We start from the raw sequence: 14,833 nt of genomic DNA, 5'->3' as shown, positions 1-14,833 counted from the left end.
TTTCCACTGCAGGAGGAAGGTAATGAGCTACTGATCCTGGAATCGGGCCTCCCTTAGAGTTACAAGTTCAGGCATGTGGGTCATCTGCAGTGGCAAACAGGGTCAGAACGGCCAAGATGACATGCTGAACGGGTCATGTTCTGGTCAACCTTTTGCCATATATGCCTCTGCAGGGTCAGTGCCCTGAGCTGAGGTTTTCCTAGGTTATCTCTGATCTAACCTGTGGTAGTGTGGCTTCTCTGTGTTCATGCCTCTGCTCCAAGCCAGACTAAAGAAACTTACAAGGAAAAACATTCCTCAAATGGTGATACTGAGAGATGAGGTCTCTACTCTGGTTACAGTGTTGCTGATATTGTCCTTGAAGGGGATCCCCACAATTTCATGTGGGGATATCTTTGTTCTGTATTCTGTATCAGTTCCAGTTTTTCTGTAAACACAGTCATTGTCAATGTCTGTGCTCTTGGCATTGTTCCTTTGGTGAATGGACTTGTTCTTATCCTTTCTTCTTCCTGGCCTCTATTTCTGAAGCCACATGTGGCCTCAGCTTAGTCTTCTTTCTTAGTTTCACACACATGTTGTGGCACCAACATCAGCTTTGTTGCTAAGTGCTTGCTGGAGTCAGCTGTACCAACAGCAGTGAGGTCATAAGGAGGTTCTCTTTCCTACATTTTTCTCACAATCTTGCATGGGATGTCTGCTTAAACACTAAGATAGGCAGGGGAGGTCATATTTGTCTACTTTGCATCTGAGAACACACAACATGCTTTCTTCATGTTACAAGCCCTTTATGTGACCAGTGCTCCATTGCATGAGCCAGCTCCTCCTCACTGGCCCAGTGCTGGGTTAGTACATCCCATCACCTAATCTCTGGAAATCCTTGATAATTCAGACACTTACAGTCCAGTCCCCTGCTGGTGCTATGTTATCAAACTGTTCATAGTCCCTGGATTCCTCAGCAGGGACCAACAACTGCACTGAAGGTTTGGCCTCCCAGACTCCTGCGCAGCCCCTCTCCTCATCAGGCTCTTTTGCTTGAAGCATACACAGTGAGGTAAAAGAGATGTTGGCCTTCTGGGCCCCACAATGATTGATCCATTCCTGGTGGCCTACTGAAGAGTTGGTACAACCCCATCATGCTGCAAATAACTGATTTACACATCACACACTTATGGATGCAACTCTTCCACAAACAGAAGAGGCTTTATGTCCATCAATAAAAGGATGAGTCTATCACAGGTTAGAGACAAGTTAAATCCCGAAGGCTTTGAGTCTGGTTCGTACAAAGCTCCTCATGCTGCTGTACAGTGGCACGTACAGGAAGTGTCATTTTCCTTCATACACCCCCCCCACCCCCCAAGAACATTAAAATAAAAAGAAAACAAGTAAGTGAAGAAGAAATTGACAAAAAACTAATATGTAATAAAGTGTGAAGCTCAAGGACAATCTTACACATGCCAGGTTACATCTCACTGCCTCAGGCAGGAGGCAGGAACTAACAAGGGTCAAGACTGCTCTAACCATTATGCCTTCATAAGGGAGAAAAGGAGGTACAAGTTGGATGTGCCATTTAAAAGATTCTCATCTTGCACATATGAGATGCACATCTATCTACAGCATAATCCACAATGGCACATACTCACTTAAAAATAAAACCTCATTTCCTTTTTAAAATGAAAAAAGTTCAGTAGTTGGAGGACATAAGTGTGTGTGTGTATACAGTAAACCCTCAACGTAACGGACTACTGGGGGGAGGAACGTCCGTTAAACCAGACTGTTAAATACGAGGGTTTACTACCCACCCATCCGTGCCAGGCTCCCCCAGCCTGCCCACCACCCCACAAAAAAAAAAAAAAAAAAAGAGACTCACCACAATGCAGCTGCTGGAGCCGGAACTGCCAGAGTCTGCTGCAGCTGCCAGGCTGTGGCTGGGATCCAGCTGCACATGGCTGAAGGGGCCACTGCACTGCCTGGAGGACCTACCACCAGCAGAGCTACCACATGCTCCTCCTGCCAGGGGCTCCCCTGGTGAGAGGAGTGCATGGCAGCTCCAGCAGAGGTAAGTCCCTTAACCTTTTCTTTTTGTTGTTTTTTGTTTTTGAATTTTTATTTGGAGGAGGGAGCGGGAGATTTAGGGTTTTACAGACCCCAGCGGACTTTGGGATCAACAGGGTTATCTTTTGTTCCCAGAAGTCCATTAAATTGGGGTCTGTAAAAATCGAGGGTTTACTGTAGTTATATTTTTTTAAATACACGCTTTGAAATGTATTGTCTATTGCTTTGTCTATTTAATAAAGTTCACAGTGCAAATCTAAATTGTGTTTAGTGAACAAAACAGAATCAGCCTCTCTGCCTACTTTTTCCATAAGCCTTTTGCCCTCCAGTGCCTGTTCGCTCACTGCCCTTTTCTTTTATCAGGCAGTCCTTGGATTTAAGGCACAATTCGCTCCTGAAAACCACATCTTTAAGCTGAAAAATCATAGCTAGTAACCTAGGACTCAAAAGCTTAGTATCGCGCATCCTGAAGTTGAAACCAATCTTGGAAATCAAAAGTGTCAATTTATAAATGCGGTGTTATTTGTTGACTTGAATAGCATAAATTTGAGGACTGCCCATACTTTACTTTTCTCCCTTTCCAGATCTCCTCTCACCTGGACTATGAGGACGCCACCTCTCACCATCCCTCCGTGACCCAGCCAATCGCCAGCCTCCATCATCCTCTTCCCCATTTTGTTCCTCCCTGAAGATGCGCCAGTTCTCGCTCTCAGAGCGAATAAACTCATGTTTCCTCCCTGTTGTTGTTGTCCCACCTTCCTCAAAATTTGGTCTCACTGCAAAGAAAACAAGCATATAGTTGAACATGCATTCCAATCTGAGGACACTAAAAACACATATGGCTTGTAGTTTGCACCTGGATCCATCACAAGAAATAAAATACCTAAGTCTCAAGAGTCTCCACAAGCATTTAAGAGGTGAAGATCAAAAGGAAAAATGAAGAATGAAGATTCACGGGGAAGAGTATGGAGTAGTGAAGAAATGAGGAAGAGGAGAAAGGGATAAGAAACTGTGAGGAAGGCAAAGATGAGAAGTAGAGGTGAAGTGAGACATATGGAAAATAAGCACAAAAATGAAAATATAGTGAAAAATATGTGGATGTAGAAGGGGGATTGGATACACAAAGAAAAGACATTACATGCTCAGAAAAACATGGAATGAAGAAAACCAAGGGAAGGAAAAACAACCAATTAAATGATTTTTAGTTGCATAGTATACAACTTTGGCAGAGGAGGGGCCTAAAACACCTTTTATCATAATCATTTATGTATATTTTTGATGCAAACACATGGCACCGGTGAATTTAAGAAAGTAATGTTAGAATTATGGCCTGAACAAAAATTACTGCTATATCTGATTTACCCTGTCTCTTGGATGAACAGGATTTTAAAATGAAACTGAAATCTGTGGGTGAGGCAATAAAGAAAGGAGTAATTATGGTCAAGCTTAAGAAACTGGCAAAGAGGGTATAAAATACTGGTTGATTATGCCCAATTATCTTTAATCTACACCACGTACACTTTCAAAATAGGAACAGAGATACTTAGTGAATACTAATATATCCACACACAGTTGGTGTAAAGTTTTACACAAAGGTATCCATATGCTCATTTGCTCTAGGATTATCCTCAATGTCTATGCAGTTCAAATATACATACAGATACACAGCTTTCAAGTACTGCACTGGAGGCAGATCTATACTAGGGGAGAAAGGCAACCTAAAGTTGCATCTACGCTAACTCTGGAAGATCGACTTTTTAGGTTTGATCTTCCTGGACACTGTTTTGTGCAATGACGACCCCGGAACTCCTCGCAAGTCGTGAGGATTAAGGAAGGTCAATGGAAGGATCACTCCTCCTGTCGACCTTCTGCCATGAAGACAGCCACGGAAATCAACGTATGCAAAGTTGGTTTTTGCTACCCAATTGGCATACCAAAAATCACATAGAAGCAGCCATCCACCTTCCAGGTAAGTGCAGACGTAGCCTTAGATACGCAACTCGAGCTACAAAAATAGCGTAAATAGAATTAATGAATCTTAGGTCAACTTTTTTCACTGCCCCCAGAGCAGGCAGAGTAAGGGAAGTCGATGGGAAAGTTTCTCCTGCCACCTTTAAGGAGTAATGGGGTTGACTGGGACACCCTCAACGTTCGATTTAGCACATTTCTCCTAGATGTGCTAAATCAAACACTGGTAGATGGACCTCTGGAACGCTGATCTTCCTCTAAGTATAGATGTGCCTTGTGTCGTTTCAACTCAAGATTGAGTAGCTATGTGCTTCTAGTATTTTACAGTATACAGCATAACACTCCTCCAACCAGTTTTAGGATTATCTGATCAAAGGCACTCTTCTGGACCACATATATTTTGTACTTGGTTTTGGTGTGTTTTAGAATTCTCATGAGCCATACAGGTGTGAAACACTACTCTCTCTCTCTCTCCGCCCCCTCCTTTTTTTTTTTTTTTTAAAAACACACTATTGGTAGTGCATGCTAACCTGGGTGTATTCTGATATCTAAAAAACAGTTACCAGTTTTAGATGCATGGTACGGTTGACTTTTTCATATACATCCTTCTATGAAATAATCCAGCCAAATATTTTAGGGGAGCCAATATTTGGTAACATTTGTATTTTATTTTGCTATTTTTTCCTAATCCTAATGAACTCAGAAATGAGATGCCAAATTATGCTTCTGAAGCATACAAAAGGCCTTCATCAAGACATACTAAGATGATATTCCAGAAACAATATCACTCAGAAATATGCATGTGAGTGCACATTACTTAGTCTGAATATTATTACTAACAATAACTTCACGGATATCTGGATGTGATGACTGGACTAAAGGCTGAGTTCTGTACTGAGTCTCGTGATTTTCATAGGTAGACAACAGGGAATTGGTGATAACATGGCCTTGTTGACAAGTACAGACCCTATACCAGTGTTTCTCAACCTTTTTTTAAAAAAATAAAGTACTCTTTTTCCAAAAAAAAAAAAAAAAAAAAAAAAAGTACCCTTAGATCTCTATTGCACACCCCCAACAGCACCCATACCACCAGTTGAGAAGTATGGTCCTAAGGTAATCTGAGGTCTTGAAACAAGTGTCTCTGAACCTTCCCAGATTACCGTACCCTCTCCAGGAATCAGATGTTTTGCATACCACCAACTCACACCTCACTCAAAAGCTACTTACTTACAAAAACACCAGAGGAGACTACTACTGAAAACTTGTAGACTTTCCAGTATCTTATCAAATAAATGAATTGGAATAGAAATACTGTACTTAATGTTTCAGCATAAGGCTTATGAAGAAGTAGAAACAAGTCACTGTCTGAATGAACATTTAGATTGTATTGACTTTACGAGTGTTTTTCATGCAACCTGTCATAAAACTAGGCAAATATGTAGATGAACTTGTGTACCGCCTGGAAAATCTCGGGTGCACCCCCAATGGTACACGTACACCTGGGTAAGAAACACTGTCCTAATACAATTGTAATGGTTTATCAACAGACTTCCTAATTCATGCATCTTTTCTAGTTATTTTCTCAGCAGAGGAAGAAGCAAAACATAAGACATTAAATCACAAAGTACTTATATTTGACTTTTAACTGATATGCCAAAGATCAACTCTACATAGATGATCATATTTCCCTATTCTACATACATGAAACATGATAAAGTTATTCTCATTTAAGTGAAGAGGGTGCTAAGCCCCTGCTGGGCAGGGGGAAAGGGAGAAATAGAGCTGCTGGGGAGCCCTGCAAAGTCAGGCATGAACAGGCTTGAAATCACTTTCCCCCTTCCCATGTCACTCCAGAGTTTAGCTGAGGGGCAAAAAGGCTTCCCTATCCTGGTACTGTGTGGGGCTTTGGCACATACAGGATTTGGCTTGCCTTGGATAAAACTGCAGTCAACAGGGTCTTGGGCTTTCTTGGGTGCCAGCCAAGCCAAAGGCAGTAGGAGAAGGAAATGGCCCTCCGGCCAGGCTCTTGCGGAGCTAACTTTCTCATTAGGACAGTTGTGTCCAAAACAAATGTTATGGATTGCCACAGACACCCTCTGCCCCCAAGCAACTTACTGGAGCCATCTGAGGGCTGGATCTGTGCTGTGCAAGGCGCCCCGCAGCTGGAGGTGCACCATACCACTTGAGCACTCCATGGCTGGAACTCTTCCACATGACCCGCCACAGGCTGGAGCCCACGAGGACCAGAGGAGCGCTTCCACTCCTGCTGCCACATGGGGAGTGCATGCATGGAGCAGCCGGAGAGGCGCCCCACATTAGCCACAATCCACAGCATGCACGTGGTGAATGAGGAGTGTATTGGACAACACATGACTAGGAGCTGATTTGCTGCAGTGCTGTGAGTGTGACGCACCCTGTCTGGAGACAGGAAACATTGAACAGCAGTGGAGATGGAGGTGGGAGGATAAAGCAGGAAGAGGGCAGCAAGAGGGGGAGCATGTAAAAGGCACACAGGTAGGTCTTAGACTTAGGTCCACCTGTGCATCTGGGCACATTGGGCAACAAGTGCTCGCCAGCGATTTCGGTTGGCTGCAAATAATTCCAACTCCTCCCATGATATACCATGTTTAATAAGTCTTCCTTAAATGTGGTGCGCCAGGTCTTGAGTGGCCTGCCTCTCTTCCATCTTCCCTCTGCCGGTATCCATCTCATTGCAGTCTTTGGGTGCAGGTGATCTGGCAGACGCAGAATGTGTTCAGGAAACCGCACCCCGTGCTTTGTCACGATATCCTGCAGTGCCCGTGACCCACATCTTTGTAGAAGATAGGTACCAGAGTGATATTTAACTGGCTGCTGCCTTGCCTGCCCACACTCATCTGCCACAGCAGCTCACAGAGTGCAGCCAGTGCTGGCTGGAAACAAGACAGGGGGCAGAGCTCTGCCAGCCAAGAGCTGGTATGCAGCAGGGGCTGCGCTGACAGACCAGATGGGGGAGTGGCCAGCCCTAAACACTGCATCTCCACACACATGCCCTCCCCCTCCAGCTTTGAACTCCCATCCTCAATGACAGCCATTAGATCCCACTCCACTGGTGGGCAGTGCCCGGTGAGCAGAGCTATAGCCAACAGCAGGACCCACCACTGTTAATGATGGGGAGACAGCTAATACAGGACAATTTGCCTGTTTTTAAAAAAAAGCTGTGACACTTACAGAAGAACTTAAATACTGGACTGTCCCTTTAAAACTCAGACACACGTTCACCCTACTTAGGGACACCACAGGTGCTTGTGTAAGAGGGAGGTGGGCTGACATGTGTGGCCTGAGACTCCACCAGGTAGGGAGGGCCAGGTGGTGGCATTTGTCCTGAAACCCCTGCTGCCGTTTAGAGAGGAGGACGGGAAGCAGCAGCTAAAAAGACTGCCTCAGCAACCACCAGTTTCGCAGGTCCAGGAGCTGCATCAGACAGCCCTCGAGTCAGCTACACTAGCTACTGCAGACGTCACAAAACATCCTGAAAAGTCACAGACTCAGCAACCTACGTAACAGACTTGCCACCTTAGTTATTATGTATGTTTACTGGTAGTCCATTAGTGTTAAATTATACCCAGTTTTCTTTAGCCATAAAATGTGGCTGCAAATTACTACCTTTCCAAATTTTTGAGGCCCCCTGAAAGCCATAACAAATGTAAAATATTAACAGTTTTTTTAATAACTTACCTTGGTGAGGGGAAAGAAAAAAAAGTAGAGGAAGCAGGAGCGAATCATAGTACTGGATGAATTCCCCCCTACCCCCGCCCTTTGATAAGTGCTCCCTCTCCATTAATATTGTTGTTAATGCTCCTCGTTCTCTTTGGACATCTATACATCTTGTGGAAAGCTCAGGAAAGCATGAAAAACAGTTTAAGTTATATGCCATTCTAGTAGAAAATCCTCTGGATAAACAAGTTATCAAATTGCTGAATCCCAGAATTCCACTCCTGTTCTTTGAGGTTAGTCACTTCACTATTCCAAATTGCACAGATGTAGACTTTGCTGGCTAGATGCCTATTTGCTCTCTCTGAAGTTTTCCATAAACACCATTGCTGGCTTTGTTCCAAACAAGAACACAGGTGCCCTTTTAGTGCTCCTTCTCCTCAGGAAATCCAGTCAATTAGTCCAAGGCAAGGCCATAGATTACATTTTATTATTTTTCTCTGAAAAAAAGCCATGGTCAAAACCAGTCTGCTACACTAAGTCATTTCAACCCAGTAAGATGTGTGTTGGTAACTGTATGTAAATGCAGTTTGCTAATACTATGGAAAACTTTATCCAAACTTCATATTCACTTTTGTGTTGGACCCACTTTATTCCACATGATATTAACTTGACTATTATCCCTTTTCTGAGGCTTTTCCCTGATCCTGGTCAGAGTTTCAAAACAGAGAGACTGGGTTAAAGGTCATTTGCCAAATCTACCTTAGTTAAGCTCATACTACCCAAAGGGAAAAGAGGACATCATATGAAGCTAGGTCCAGGTGCTTGCTTGAGGTGTCCTCTCATGGGTACCTATCCCTAGGCTGTCACTGGCTCCTCTAATTTTCAGGGAGATCTCAAGGCTATAACTGGTCACTCAATACCTGCCTGATCCATCTCCACTCCCACCCTCCTGCATGCACACTTTCCTCCACACTACATCACAATTTAAAAAACAAATGGGCATTTGTTCTTGAAAAGATAATTAACTGGCAACAGAAAATGGGACAAATGACCTCTTTTGCCAAAAAAGTCGGGGCAGGGCTTAGAAAAGGAACTGTCCTGACTGAAAGAGGATGGATGGTCACCCTATCTCTGGGACACACACTGCCATCCTCCAGCACCTATGGTGCCACCTAGCACAAGACTCAGTAAGGGGTCTACAGTACAAATAATGGGCAGGTCATGGGGTGTGATTTTTAGTTTACTACCTGTGACTAGTCCATGACCTACTAAATATACCCATGACTAAAAGATAGCCTTAACAACATAACTTGGTGAATGTCAAACACTAAATCAGTGACAGAATCTGATATAAAACTGAGTTCTCCAGATTCCAGTTCTAAACACCAAGTAATGCTACCTCTCCGTAACCCCAGTATTAACGCCTCCTCTTGCCAACTCCTGTCTCCATTCAAGAATCCCCATATGCAGTTTGACTAATTTTTCTAGAAAGACAAGTGGATTTTTTTTTCAAAATCCTCTGCGTTCTTCCACTAAAGTCATTAACACTTGCTGACATTGAAATTAATGTATTAGAGCAAATACAGACCTAACCAATGGAGTGAAGCAGGTCTAATTAGTATGCATGTCCAGTGAAACTGTTCACCTTAAGCATGAGCTAGCTTCCCAAACAACTCAAGGAGGATTTGTTCAGAAACATGTGATCAGAACCATGCCCTTTCTACAACTGAAAATGTGTCATCTTATAGTTTTTATATGAGTTTGTCAATGTAGATAAGTATAAGGACACTGCAGTGAAAGGGCAACTGGACTACAATACATAGAGTCAAGGACAAAATGCAGTCCTACACACTGGCATGAGCAGAGGGTGTCCCCTTGTGCTAGATTACTTTCACTGGCCCTGGAGGTCATAAAATGCCTATCAGAGCTTATGGTGCTGTGCCTGAACATGTAGTAAAATGTTCTGCAGTAATGAAACAAAGAATTAATGTTCTGCATTTTTTGTTTTTTAAAAAAGGAAAACGGTGAGGGAGAGATTTCATTTCCTAAGTAGGAAAGTCTACATTAATAATTTTCCCAGCATGCCTTCAGTAGTTTTACTGAAAACAATCGCTGCCTTTGTTTCTCAGATCCTCTTATGTCTGATGCTTGCTCAAAGTCCTCACATCAGCAGCTAAGCAAAACTGTAAAATGTTGAACTGCATTACAAAGGTATCCTCTCATTATAGCAGTGCTAGAAGCTGGACACTACAGATATATTTTCAGCTAAAAATGTTTTATTTAGATAGCTGTTCTATTCAACACGAAATCTGACAGCCACATGAACCTGAGTTCAAGAGCTGTGCGTTTTTTTTATACAGATTCAGTTTTACCACATCTTCAGATTGTAGCAGCGTCCTCTAATCTACTTAATTTCATCCCTGATTTAAGAAATTCCCAAGAGTAACTCAATACTTCTACAAAGGAGCAGTACAGAGATGGAACACGAAGGGCAAAATCTACATCTTCTGACAAGCATTAGGTTACAAATCTAGAGCCTCCAATGACTGTGACTAGGCTGCACCAATATCCCGTTAGGTACAGCCCACTCAATCTGCTAACAAGACTCAAGTGTAAGACTCACTGAAAGGAGGGAAGCATGGGAAGAATACATTAGGCACAAGGATTCCCATCTCTCCACAAGTATATCCTGCTTGACTTTAGTTAGGAAAAAAAGCGTTAAAGAACATTTTCTATTTTAAAGCAGCTGTAGAAGGGAAAAGGTTCTGAGGAATGTTATCCCTCTGATCTTCCAAGTAAAACCTTAAATAAGATTATGCAAACCTAAACACCAATCCTGATTAGGTGAGGGGGAGGCAAAAAGCACCCCCTCTTCAAATAAGTTCTTGAGGATTTCTCCTTGGTGCTAGGGTTTGTGTTGAATAAAGAAAGCCCTCCTAACAAACCAGCATTCTTTTCCACCTGATCAGAGCTAATTGGCTCCCCTGCAGACAAAATGACCAATCATATTAGCTTCAGTTGAAAACCAACCCCCGTACATTATAAACAGAGGAATGAAGAATGTAAACCCATTTCAAAGAAGAGATCCCTACATCCTATGACTGTAGAAAGTTTCTTGCATGTATTAGGACCAGAACATAACATTATCGCAACCTACTTTTTGGATCCCAAACCTCTCCCCCTTTCCTGTGCACACTGATAAAAGCTTCAAGGATTGGTAAGTACATGACAAAACTACTTTTTTGCCAAGCTTGTTTACAACAGCATAATTTTAACTTTCAACAGATAATGCAAGTTGTTTTCAGAGTGCAGAGTGTTTTCTTCTGAAGCTTCCCTAATGATATATCACCTTAAATGTTTCTGGAATTCTTCTCAAATATGAACCCTTTTTCTAACTGGTAAAAAACATAAGAGGGAAGCCTAACCTCTCCATCAGTAAGAATCCTGTCAGAAAAGAGCATTGGAAGAAATCTCCACAATGCTCCGCAGACAGGTGCACTGAACTGGTGCTAAGGTAATTGACTACTGCTGCAAATGGAAGATGACCAGGGAGTCTCACCAATGTTTATTTTGTTTGGGTCAGACTTGGGTTCAATTACATTTCAGTCTGTGTGGGTTCATTTCTGGCTCAAGCAATTAAAAAGCGGTTTGGCTAGTATACAAACTCTTTTAAACCACATTTCTATCTAAAAGAATGGAAGTAAATTCAAACAACAAGAGAACTAGGAAAACTCATGTAGTCAGATAAGTAATTTAAGCATACTGAAATACCATCTTCTAAACTAAACCTCTGTGGTGAAAAGATAAATTTGAGTCTGTGGCAACCACTAGGCCTCAAGTGAGATAGCTTGAGGAAGGAGCTGCTCAGGGGTTGGGGCGGGGAGGAAGGAAGGAAGTCTGTCTGCAGTGGAGATTGGTTGGGCAGCCATTATCTTCTCTCCTTGAAGATGAAGAATTATGGTTAACTTCTGGGACCAGGAACATTCCACTTCTCTCACCAGAGAGAAGTCTCTAAGTACATCTACGCAGCAGTAAAGACGAGTGGCATCAAGTCTCAGAGTACATGTCACGGGGCTAAAAACAGCAGTGTAGACATTTTGGCTCAGGCCAGAGCGACAGCTTTGAAACCCAGAGAAATGGAAGATTCTCAGAGACCGGGTTTGCTGTCCCAAGCAAGCTGACCTCAGCTGTAAAACTCCCATTGTGGGTGTTTCAATAGCTGTGGATATGTGCCCAGGGATGGTTCATCTGTTTCTAGGTCCCTTGCTCTCTCACATGTGCAAAAAGCTCTCGAGTGTCTCCCTTCCTTTCCTACTCTTGGGGGCTGGCCCCCTCCTCTTCTTTTCTCAATATACTTGGGGAAGCCTTCCTGGTTGTAATCACATGCTTCATTGTTATTCTATAAAGATATTAAAGGTGACAGTTTTGTTTCGTTTTTTTAAATGTTGAGCATAAGAAATGCTGGACTTTTATTTTCACTGATAACCTACTTTTTTCAACTCAGTTTTGATTTAGGCTCAATACATGTGAGTAAATTCTTAACAATATTCAAACAGTTTCTCTCGCCTTTTCCAACAACCCACACAACTCTCTCCCTTCTCCCTTCCCACTGCAGCTTTAAAAAATGTTACAGCTTCAGGATCTATCAATAGCAAACTGAGTATACCTATGAAATCAGAGTTATACTGAACTAACACAACTGTATTTTATTAATTTGAAGGTAATTATTTAGGAGGATCATGTACTTATTACCAGGCAACGTACTGCATTGTTCTGGACCATGACTGGTTCTCTCATACAGGTCAACAGGATAGTTTTCAGCATATTGGACAAATAATCTCAAGCTACATAAAAGATTGATAGCTAACAGAGGTAAACATGGGCCCGTCTTATCTAGCTTTAAAAAAAAAAAAAATCAAATGGCTAGAGGAGCTTGGATACCAGTTCCTTGCTCCCGTACTCTCCTTATCTCCCCCAGTGCACAGTAATAAACTTTTAGGGCTTCACATCCAGATCTCTTTAAAGGACCTCACAAAGGTACCTTCTGAGATGAAATTTAAACAGTTTCTTGGTAAGGCTATTCTAACAACTTGAAGGAGACTATATAGTACGTGGGGTCCAACACATTAACCACTAGCCACATGTGGCTATCTGGCTGGTTGAGTGTGGCTAGCTGGTTTGAACAATAAATATATTTTCAGAATAACGTGGTTAGTTCACTATAGCAGTAGCTGGACACCATGGAGACAGTCTCTCACACTCAAATGTCACTTCATAAACAATGGTTGAAAAAAATAGTTTAACCATTTTGAGCAATACAGTGGCATATCAATATCAATCCAGTGAAAATCTCAGTCAATAAGGGGGCTTGCTATTGGTTTACTTTGCAATGTATAAACAACTCCTGCCCTCCTTCTTCCCTACCCATCAATTTTACCTCAAAGTCTTTTAACATTTTAAAACAAATTCAGTGTACATTTTGCACATTTTTACATTGGAAGATTATTATCTTGGTATTTCTCCCGTTTTGTCTCCAACAACTGCCTCAGAAACACAGAATATACAGATCTGGGTATCCACCCTATAATTCATGCCTTGCCACAAAACTGTGCTGCAAAAGTTAAGTTATTTTAGCTCTAGGAGGTGCAAATTATATCTTGAAAATGAGCATCAACTGTAAACCTATGCCATGCTGTCCTAATTTTGCAGGAAACTTAGAATAGCAATTCTTGAAACGTAAACTGCCACCATTCATCTCAACAGATGTTAACAGAGTAATCTAAAAACAATATGTAAATATCAGCTATTTCACTGCTGATAGCGAAAGCAATGACTTTAAGTGTGATTATCTCACAAACCAAAACTTTAATCTGAGCCTTCACATATGACAAAGGTACCAACTGTTTCCTTTCCAGCTTCTCCTGACAAAATCTATGAGATATAGTTATGCCCTGCCAATACAAAAATTTACAATAACTATGCAGTGTGGGGACAGCACTAAAGAAACTGGATTTAATGTCAAAAACTTCTGACAGTGACACGCAGATCATTGATTCATCTCCTTAAACTGAAATTCAAGTGACCCTGCCACAGAATCTAGAGACCTAACTGCACAATTTAGGTTTATCTTGCCACCAAGTGCACAAAGCTTCAATAGTAAATGTGAGCTCTAACTGTTTAGGTTACAGCAATGCCAGTTAAATCTGCTATAGATATAAAACATTGTTCTGTCATTTGTGCCAAGATATTGTAAGCTTGGATTTTACTCACCTCCTTGCTGCAGTGGTACATTAGTCAAAATGACTCCACTAATATGCTCAGAAATATGCTTCAATATACTGTGGAAAGGAGACTGAAGTCTGTACTAACCATAACAATAACTGTGAGCTTCTGTGCAGTTGCACTACAACAGTACTCTTTGCCAAACTATGAGATAAATTCAAATTTATTAAAATCAATTGTGTAACGCTGGGTTTTATAAATCTGAATTTGAGTATCCTCACCACCTCACAAATCTCCTACAACGTCCACTTGTTGCTGCCACACACAATTGCCAAACATCGACTGTTGCAGCAGTGCATTGTGGGAACTTATCTCACAGTTCCCTCATCCCCATAGCATTCTGAGTATTTTCGCTGGTGCCGCATGGGAAAAAATGCCCCACGAGTGGTTGAGAGTATGTGATGGCCTCTTAACACGTTGCCTTCCACAGGAGGGGAACGAGGGCAATGCAAATTACCATTTTTCCAGAAAAAGAAGGAAAAGTACGGCATTAACAAAGATCTCCAAATTAACTGAAATCTCTTGCATCTATAACTGAATTGCTTTTTATAACTGTAGCTGTAACTGAATTATCAAAGATTTTACAAAAAAAACACATGTGCCTGAGTCTTCTCAACTGGGCCCTCTGGCTATTGTCCCTTGATCACAGAATCATGATCCCTGAAAATAATACAGGAACAAAGCAAAGCTTGAAGAAAGAGTAGGATAGTAAAGGTTTGTAAAAAAGATTTTGTGAGGCAGGGTTTTTGGATTCCCAGTTCATCACACAGAGGTGCCCAACAAGAAGGATGAGGCTTGCTAAATTTACAACACACAAATGCTTCTGTGCCCTGGG

At 42.0% G+C, this 14,833-nt stretch overlaps 1 protein-coding gene across 3 annotated transcripts in view; it reads right to left on the bottom strand.

Annotated features, from left to right (window-relative positions):
- Positions 1-14,833, bottom strand: part of GIGYF2 (GRB10 interacting GYF protein 2) — a 166,707-nt gene that overhangs the window by 64,745 nt on the left and 87,129 nt on the right. For 2 of the 3 annotated variants that reach the window (XM_075004672.1, XM_075004673.1), the window contains one exon: positions 2,649-2,828. The exons of the other annotated variant lie outside the window; for it this stretch is intronic. In XM_075004672.1, the coding sequence (XP_074860773.1) occupies positions 2,649-2,828 (180 nt within the window). The remainder of the gene's footprint in view (positions 1-2,648; positions 2,829-14,833) is intronic. 3 annotated transcript variants of the gene reach the window in all.

The sequence above is a fragment of the Carettochelys insculpta genome, chromosome 10, assembly GCF_033958435.1.
Source record: "Carettochelys insculpta isolate YL-2023 chromosome 10, ASM3395843v1, whole genome shotgun sequence".
NCBI lineage: Eukaryota > Metazoa > Chordata > Testudines > Carettochelyidae > Carettochelys > Carettochelys insculpta.
This window is presented reverse-complemented; position numbering and strand designations above follow the sequence as displayed.